The sequence below is a fragment of the Chiloscyllium plagiosum genome, chromosome 17 (genome assembly GCF_004010195.1).
Source record: "Chiloscyllium plagiosum isolate BGI_BamShark_2017 chromosome 17, ASM401019v2, whole genome shotgun sequence".
In the NCBI taxonomy this organism is placed as follows: Eukaryota; Metazoa; Chordata; class Chondrichthyes; order Orectolobiformes; family Hemiscylliidae; genus Chiloscyllium; species Chiloscyllium plagiosum.
In genome coordinates, this window is record NC_057726.1 from 239,320 (window position 1) to 248,930 (window position 9,611).

A 9,611-nucleotide genomic window follows, 5' to 3' on the forward strand; every position below is an offset into this window, starting at 1 on the left:
AGGTCAGGCAGCATCTAGGGAACAGGAGAATCGACGTTTCGGGCATTAGCCCTTCTTCAGGAAGGGCTAATGCCCGAAAGGGCTAATGCCTGAAGAAGGGCTAATGCCCGAAACGTCGATTCTCCTGTTCCCTAGATGCTGCCTGACCTGCTGCGCTTTTCCAGCAACACATTTCCATCTCTACCTCTTGCTATTGCCTCATCTGCATCAACTCTCACCTCCGGTATACAGCTCAGGTTCCCACCCCCCTGCCATACTAGTTTAAACCCTCTCGAACTACTCAAGCAAACCATCCACCCAGGACATTGGTCCCCTTCCAGTTCAGATGCAACCCGTCCTTCTTGTACAGATCCCACCTTCCCCAGAAGGCATCCCAATTATCTACATATCTGAAGCCCTCCCTCCTACACCAGCTGCGCAGCCGTGTGTTAAGCTGCACCCGCTCCCTGTTCCTCGCCTCGCTGGCACCGGTAGTAAACTAGAGAACACTAGTCTGTTCGTCCTGCTCTGCAGCTTCCATCCTAACTCCCTGAAATCACTTTTTATATCCTCGATCCTTTTCCTGGCTATATCATTAGTGCCAATATGTAACACGATTCCTGGCTGTTCGCCCTCCCCTTTTAGAACCTTATACACCCGATCGGAGACGTCCCGGACCCTGGCACCAGGGAGGCAACATACCTTCCGGGAATCCCGATCCTGACCACAAAATCTCCTGTCGATTCCCCTAACTATCGAGTCTCCTACCACGAGTACTTTTCTATTCTGCCCCCTTCCCTTCTTTGCCACAGTGTCAGGCTCAGTGATTGCTATGGCTATGGCTTTCCTCTGGTAGGTCATCCCCCCCAACAATATCCAAAACGGTATACTTATTGCTGAGGGGAATGTCCACAGGGGATCTCTGCACTGTCTGACTGTCCCCTTTCCTCCCCCTAACTGTAACCCATCTATCCTTGTCCTGAGCCCCCCTTAGGAGTGACCAACTCCCGGTAACTCCCCTCAATTACCCCCTCAGCCTCCCGAATGATCCGTAGTTCATCCAGCTCCAGCTCCAATTCCCTAACACGGTTTTCAAGGAGCTGGAGTTGGGTGCACTTCCCGCAGATGTAGCCAGCGGAGACGTGTGCCCTGTCTCCCACCTGCCACATTCTGCAGGAGGAGCAAGCAACTGCCCTATCATCCATACCCGGCTTATCTGAATACCCAATCAGTACTAAAGTAGAAAGCTGAGTTCAAGTTGCTATAAAATTAATAACAAACTTATATTCAATAGAGGAAGTTTAGAATAAACCTTACCTTATTAACTAGGTTAGAGGAGGAGGGCGGGTGGGAGACACTACAGTAGTAGAGTCTCGGGTTTAGACGTCTTGCTGATATATATGGTCACTGCTTTCCTTCCCGGCTGCCCCTCTGGTCCTCGTCACTTCCCCCACTGCTCCCGCTCCTTCTGTGAAAGGGAAAACACTGCTGTCCGCTACCGCTGTACCTGCAAAATAATTTTGAATTTTTCTTTATTTTATCTGCCATTATCCTTTTATGTCCCCTTTTTATTCTCCTCATTTCCTTTCCAAATTTCCCCTTACTCTTTAGAACAAAGAACAAAAAACAAAGAAAATTTACAACCCAGGAACAGGCCCTTCGGCCCTCCAAGCCTAGGCCGATCCAAATCTACTGTCTAAACCTGTCGCCCAATTCCTAAGCATCTGTCTCCCTCTGCTCCCCACCTACTCATGCATCTGTCCAGACGCATCTTAAATGAATCTACTGTGCCTGCCTCTATCACCTCTGCTGGCAACGCATTCCAGATACCCACCACCCTCTGTGTGAAGTACTTGCCGCATGTATCCCCCTTAAACCTTCCACCTCTCACCTGAAAGTGTGACCTCTCGTTATTGAATCCTTCACCCTGGGAAAAAGCTTGTCTCTATCCACCCTGTCTATACCCTTCATGATTTTGTAAACCTCAATCAGGTCCCCCCTCAATCTCCTTTTTTCTAATAAAAACAAACCTAACCTACTCAGCCTCTCTTCATAGCTAGCACCTTCCATACCAGGCAACATCCTCGTAACCCTTCTCTGCACCCTCTCCAAAGCGTCCACCATCCTTTTGGTGATGTGTACACAGTATTCTAAATGTGACCGAACCAATGTCTTGTACAATGTTAACATGACTTGCCAGTTCTTATACTCAATACCTCGTCCGATGAAGGCAAGCAAACCATATGCCTTCTTGACCACTCTATCCACCTGTGCAGCAACCTTCAGGGTACAATGGACCTGCACTCCCAGATCTCTCTGCTCATCAACCTTTCCCAAGGCTCTTCTGTTCATTGTATAATTCACTCTCTAATTAGACTTGCCTAAATGCATCACCTCACATTTGTCTGGATTGAAGTGGGCGGCACGGTGGCACAGTGGTTAGCACTGCTGCCTCACAGCGCCAGAGACCCGGGTTCAATTCCCGCCTCAGGCGACTGACTGTGTGGAGTTTGCACGTTCTCCCCGTGTCTGCGTGGGTTTCCTCCGGGTGCTCCGGTTTCCTCCCACAGTCCAAAGATGTGCAGGTCAGGTGAATTGGCCATGCTAAATTGCCCGTAGTGTTAGGTAAGGGGTAAATGTAGAGGTATGGGTGGGTTGCGCTTCGGCGGGGCGGTGTGGACTTGTTGGGCCGAAGGGCCTGTTTCCACACTGTATGTAATCTAATCTAATGAACTCCATTTGCCACTTTTCCACCCAACTCTTCAGTCTATCTATATCCTCCTGTATTCTTTGACAGTCCCTTATGCTTTCTGCTACTCCACCAATCTTTGTGTCATCTGCAAACTGCTGATCATACCAACAGTGCCCTCTTCCAGATCATTTATTTATATCACAAACAACAGTGGCCCCAACACTGATCCCTGTGGAATACCACTGGTCACCTTTCTCCATTTTGAGAAACTCCCTTCAACTACTACTCTCTGTCTCCTGTTGCTCAACCAGTTCTTTATCCACCTAGCTAGAACACCCTGCACACCATGTGACTTCACTTACTCCATTAGTCTACCATGGGGAAACTTATCAAAATGCCTCACTAAAGTCCATGTATATGACATCCTTCATCTATTAACTTGGTCACTTCCTCAACGAACTCTACTAAGTTGGTAAGGCATGATCTCCCTCGCACAAAACCATCTTGCCTATCTCTGATAATTTCTGTATTCCTCTCAAGCTGCTGCTGTTTTGAGCCCTCAGAATCTACCAAATGCCTCCCTTTGTTTCTTTATTTGATGCCATATAATACTTTGCTAGCCTGGGATCACAGGATTTGTTCGTTCTCACCTTTATCTTTATTGGAACATGTTGGCTCTATTACCTTCTTGAGTGCATCCCACTGTTCTGACACAGATTTATCTGGAAGTTTCTGCTCCCAGTCCATGTTTGGCAAATCATATCTGACCTTATGTAAAATCAGTCTTTCCACACTTTAGAATTTTGATTTCAGGTCCATTCTTGTATTTTTCCATAACAATTAGGGGTGTTAGATATATCAGATTGTTACAGTGAGTGATGAGGGATATATCAGTGTTACAATGAGGGGTAGAGGGGCATATCTGAGTATGGCAATAAGGGTTTGGAGCGTATCAAGATGTTACAGTGAGGGGTGTGGGGTATATCAATTTTACAGCAAGGAGTGTGGGTTATATCAGAATGTTATAATGGATAATGTTTGGGAGAAGATTTGTAGCTCGGGTGCTCGTTGTTGTGGTTCTGTTCGCCGAGCTGGGAATTTGTGTTGCAGACGTTTCGTCCCCTGTCTAGGTGACATCCTCAGTGCTTGGGAGCCTCCTGTGAAGCGCTTCTGTGATGTTTCCTCCGGCATTTATAGTGCTTTGTCTCTGCCACTTCCGGTTGTCAGTTCCAGCTGTCCACTGCAATGGCCGGTATATTGGGTCCAGGTCGATGTGCTTGTTGATTGAATCAGTGGATGAGTGGACAAACAGGAAAACAGCTAACGATCCGTATCCATGAACACCAACTAGCCACGAAACGACACGACCAGCTATCCTTAGTAGCCACACACTCAGATGATAAGCAACATGAGTTCGACTGGGACAACACTACTATTATCGGACAAGCCAAACAGAGAACAGCCAGGGAATTCCTAGAGGCATGGCACTCATCCACAGATTCAATCAATAAGCACATCGACCTGGACCCAATATACCGGCCACTGCAGCGGACAGCTGAAACTGACAACCGGAAGCGGCAGATTCAAACCACTACAAATGCCGGAGGAAAGATCACAGAAGCGCTTCACAGGAGGCTCCCAAGCACTGACGATGTCACCTACACAGGGGACGAAACGTCTGCAACACAAATTCCCAGCTCGGCGAACAGAACCACAACAGTTATAATGGATAGTGTGAGGTGTATTAAAGTGTTGAAATGAGGAGTGTGGGGTATGTCAGTGTTGAGGTGAGTAGTGTGGCATATATCGAGGAGAAAGTGAGGTCTGCAGATGCTGGAGATCAAAGTTGAAACTTTATTGCTGGAACAGCACAGCAGGTCAGGCAGCATCCAGGGAACAGGAGATTCGACGTTTCGGGCACAGGCCCTTCCTCAGGAATCTGTGGCATATATCAGAGAGTTACAGTGAGGGTTGTGAGATATCAGCATGTTACTATATGAGAAATAGCATTTTAAACCAATGCTTCTCCAGAAATTTGTTTTGTGACTCAGAAAATGCAAAATGTTTGTATGTAGTGTATAACTTATCATTTTGTCTGCAGTGCTTCGAATATACAAACTTCTTCAGAGTGGTGTTAACTGTTCCAGAAGGCTTAATGCTTGAGGCTTGTCACCGCATTCGTGAATTCTGTGAGGAACATTTTCAACCTCAAGAGAATTGCACCACAGCTGATATTGAATGCGACAAATGAGCAGGCGCTGAACAACTTGCTGGGCATCTGTTGTAACAAGAGCTGTGCTTCAGTCTGAATTATTTAACACAAGTTTAATATAATTTAAAAGTATGTACAAAGTTCATTATTTACGTGAAGTGATTCACGTGAAACTTAATTTGGATCATTCTAGTTGAGTGTTGGGTGTGAACTGGTGACTCTTGGTCTACTAAAGATTGGTTGCATCCTCTTTTACTCTTTCCAGAGAAATTCCTATCAAATGGATCTAAGTCTAATTTCATTGTTGACAGTCAATAACACATCATGTAATCACTTTGATGGTGAATAACTTTTCATCCAAGGATATTTTGCTAATCTCTGTCCATATTACAGTTCAGCCTACAGAGCAGTGCAGAATCAGTGTGACACTTGCAAGTGAGCAGCATAAACAGGATGGCTGAATCAATCACCTCATTTTAGGTTTCACCAGCTCCACAGATGAAAGTTGTGCTACTTAGTACTCAGTGGGATTGATGTTACACCACTATCCAGTTAGAAATACAGAAAACAGGATCTGTTATTTTTAATCTGTTCATGGGAAAGGGCATCACTGGTTTGACCAACATTTATTTTGCAATCCTAATATCCCAGAGGGCAGTTAGGAGTCAACCACATTGCTGTGGGATAGGAGTCACATATAGGCCAGACAAGGTAAGGGACATAATGAGCCAAATTGGCTTTCCTGAAAATTGACAATGGATTCATGATCATAATTAGACTCTTAATTCCAGATTCTTTTCTATTAATTTTAAATTTCACCACCTGCCATGGTGGGATTGGAATCTGGGTCTACAGAACATTATCTGGGTCTCTAGATTAACAGCTGAAAATGTGTTGCTGGAAAAGCGCAGCAGGTCAGGCAGCATCCAAGGAGCAGGAGAATCGATGTTTCGGGCGTGAGCCCTTCTTCAGGAATCCTGAAGAAGGGCTCATGCCTGAAACATCGATTCTCCTGCTCCTTGGATGCTGCCTGACCTGCTGCGCTTTTCCAGCAACACATTTTTAGCTCTAATCTCCAGCATCTGCAGTCCTCACTTTCTCCTCTGGATTAACAATACAGCTGTAATACCACTAGGCCAAAGTATTCTTCTTTGGAATACTGGAAGATGCCACAAAATTTTGTGGCCATAAAAATAAAGTAGAAAATTAGTGATTTCAGCTCAAGTTCTGATTTCAAAACTTTGACAAAGGTAATGTTTTTCTAATGAAACCTCGTAGCAATAGAGTAAGTGCACATGGAAGGTAGACTTCCACTAGCTTTTGTGCAAAACAGCCTGCCTCAAATTTTAAGGTTATTGCTGCTTGTTCTAGACTTCCTTGCCAGAGGAAGTAGTTTTGATTTGCCTGGAGAATCCCAGGATTAATTTGATGAATCGACGTTCCACTCCTTCACATGTGCCCAGAACTGAATATAGGAACACCAGACTAGATCAACTAGAACGGCTTATACCAGTGGCATCCCTTTGTATTCCAGCCTCTTGACATAAAGGCCATAATTCCTTTAAATAATTTTTAGTACCTGTCCACTAGTTTAGTGATTTCAATACTTAGATCCCTAAATCTTTCTTCTCATCCACTGTTCCTGACTTCTCATTATTTCAACATACTGTGATCTCTCTTTCAAAGTGAATGACTTTCTATAAGTGCATATTAAATTGCATTTGCCACATTTTTCCCACTCATTAGTTGAACAATACTCCTTTACAACTTGCTGTATTCATCTACACTTTGCTGTGCTGTCTAACTCTCTGTCATCAATAAACCTGATCCGTGGCTCTCTATTCCTGAGTTATGTCTGAAAAAGTCCTATTCTCTCTAAATGTTCAACACATCTTTCTACGGGTCATATGGGGTAAAGCAATCTGGAGTTAAGCTCAAGACTGGATAAAGATTTCACTTTGATTATTAATTTTGCTTCTGTGTTGCCTGGTTTTTCAGGTTTTCCTTTCATCAGATCTACTCACAAGTTATATTTTGTAAAACCTATTTAATAATATTATTGTAAAGAATTGTTGTGTTTATAATAAATGCTGCATTTCCCATTTTACAATTGTTTATTGGTCATTAGTTAAATTCAAGGATATATTGAGCATTGTGACTGTGTTAAGTATAGGAAATGGAAGTCCTCATCCTTGTGTTCATAAGGGAGTATTTTTTAATTTATTCATCTGTGAGATGTGAGTGTAGCTGGCTAGCCAGAATTTATTGCCCCTCTGGAGGTGCCCTTGAGAAGGTGGTGGTGAGCTGCCCTTCTTGAACTGTTGCAGCCCATGTGCTGTGGTATGACCCACAATGCCGTTATGGAGGGAATTCCAGAGAAGAAACAGCAATATATTTCAAAGTCAGGGTGTTGAGTGGCTTGGAGGGGAACTTGAAGGTGGTGCATTACATTTGTGTAAACCAATGTAATATGCCAATGTAAATGTATATAAGTGACTGTGCCAGTATGTTGTTCTTGGTTAATGGATACCATCATAGTGGTACTATAAGGGTCTTTCTTTGCACCAGTCTCGTCCTTGTGTTAACAATGTTGATACAATGTTGTTGGGGAATTACAATAACGTAGATCAAAACAACTGTAATGTGAATTTATGCAGCACCTTTAACATAATAAAATGTCTCACAAGGTTTCACATGAGCAATTATCAAGCTAAATTTGACGCTAATCCTTTCAAGGGAGAAAGTGAGGACTGCAGATGCTGGAGACCAGAATCAAGAGTGTGTTGCTGAAAAAGCACAGCCAGTCAGGCAGCATCTGAGGAGCAGGAGAATCGACATTTTGGGCATAAGCCCTTCATCAGGAATGAGGCTTGTGAGAAGAGGGGCTGAGGGGGGTGGGGCTGGGGGCAAGGTAGTTGGGAATGCGATAGGTAAATGAAGGTGGGGGAGAAGGTGATAGGTCGGAGAGGAGGGCGGAGTGGATAGATGGACAGGTCAAGAAGACAGTGCCGCGTTGGAGGCTTGGGACTGGGATAATGTGAGGGGAGGGGAACTGAGGAAAGTTCACCAAAAAAGCAAAAGAAAAATATCTATAGCAATATTTTCAAGAAAAACAGGTACCCAATAAACACAATCCAATCCTCAGAAACAAACCCAAACGGGCAGACACAATGCAACCAAAAACTATAGCCACATTTATATACATCAAAGACCTATCAGAAATGACTTCCAGACTACTCAGATCTCTCGGCATCATGGTATTCCACAAACCTACCAACACACTTAAACAGCGACTAATGAACCTAAAGGATCCATTAGATATCACCAGCAAAACTTCCTGAAGAAGGCCTTATGCCCAAAACGTCGATTCTCCTGCTCCTTGGATGCTGCCTGACCTGCTGCGCTTTTCCAGCAAAACATTTTTCAGTACATTTATGAGATACCATGCAAGAACTTAAAAAACATTACACTGGACAAACTAGCAGGAAACTTGCCACCAAGATACATGAACACCAACTGGCCACCAAAAGACATGACCCACTATCACTAGTTTCTGTACATATGGACAAAGAAGGACACCACTTTGACTGGGACAACACACATATCCTCGGACGGGCAAAACAAAGATGTGCACAAGAATTCCTAGAGGAACAGCATTCTAACCAGAACTCCATCAATAAACACATCCATTTAGATCCTATCTACTTTCCCTTGAAAAAAAAACTGGAAATGACATCACCCACCCTACGAAACCAAGACCTATATATAGAGATGCAGGATACACCACCAGCACTTTATCGGAGACTCTCACTAATGAAGTTATCTAGTATGGTGACAAAATGTCTGAAAACAAACTTTACAGCTCAGCATGCTAACTTACAGACTTAATCTTGAGATGTTGTTTCAATCATTCTTTGAAAAGAACAAATAGATTTCACCCTGAACCGAATACTGTCAAGTTCATTAACACCTAGAAGTAAATAGTTGGCTTTGTGAACAACAAATGGTCTCATCCAATGCTGTGTGATGTCATTTGGATTAAATAAAGATCACCAGCAATGTTCCAGAGACTGATAAATCAAGTAGTAGCCAGCATTCCTAATTGTGTGGCTAGCCATGATGATGTATTGGCATACAGCAATACTTATGTGAACCATTTGGAATATCTGGAAGCTTTGTTTAGATTTGGTAATAAACCTTGTCAAAATTTAAATGAGGTTAATTTCATTAAAATGATAGTAGAGTTGGCTGGAATGGACTGGAAAAGCATTTTTAGCAGCAAAAGCATTTGATGAAAAATGGCAGGTGTTTAAGAAATCATTGAGAAAAAAGGACTCTAGGAAAAGGATAAGCCAAAACAAAAACAAACCACAAACCATTCTGGAAATTCCAAAACAAAAACAGAAATTTCTGGGAAAATTCAACATGTCTGGCAGCATCTGTGGAAAGAAAGCAAACTTGATGTTTCAGCTCCAGTGACCATTCTTCCCACAGACTTCTGTTAACCAAGGAAGTTAAGGATAGTTCCAACTTCAAAGAAGAGAAATATACAAACAAATTATATTGTTGGAGGGTGTGGTGTCTCAGGGGAACATAGGCAAAAGTAAGGACTGCAGATGCTGGAGATTAGAGTCGAGATAGTGGTGCTGGAAAAGCACAGCAAGTCAGGCAGCATCCGAGGAGCAGGAGAATCAATGTTTTGGGCAAAATCCCTGTATCATTCCTAAT

General features: G+C 43.5%; 1 protein-coding gene across 2 annotated transcripts in view; it reads left to right on the top strand.

Annotated features, from left to right (window-relative positions):
* tat (tyrosine aminotransferase) overlaps positions 1–5,754 on the top strand; it is a 74,724-nt gene extending 68,970 nt beyond the window's left edge. The window contains exon 13 of one of the 2 annotated variants that reach the window (XR_006314056.1): positions 4,773–4,907. Coding sequence is in view for 1 of the 2 variants with exons in the window: in XM_043706456.1 (XP_043562391.1) it covers positions 4,773–4,922 (150 nt within the window). In the remaining variant the exon portion in view is untranslated. Of the gene's footprint in view, positions 1–4,772 lie in introns of both variants that reach the window. The other variant, XM_043706456.1, reaches the window with a different exon arrangement.
* Positions 5,755–9,611: the final 3,857 nt, after the last annotated feature.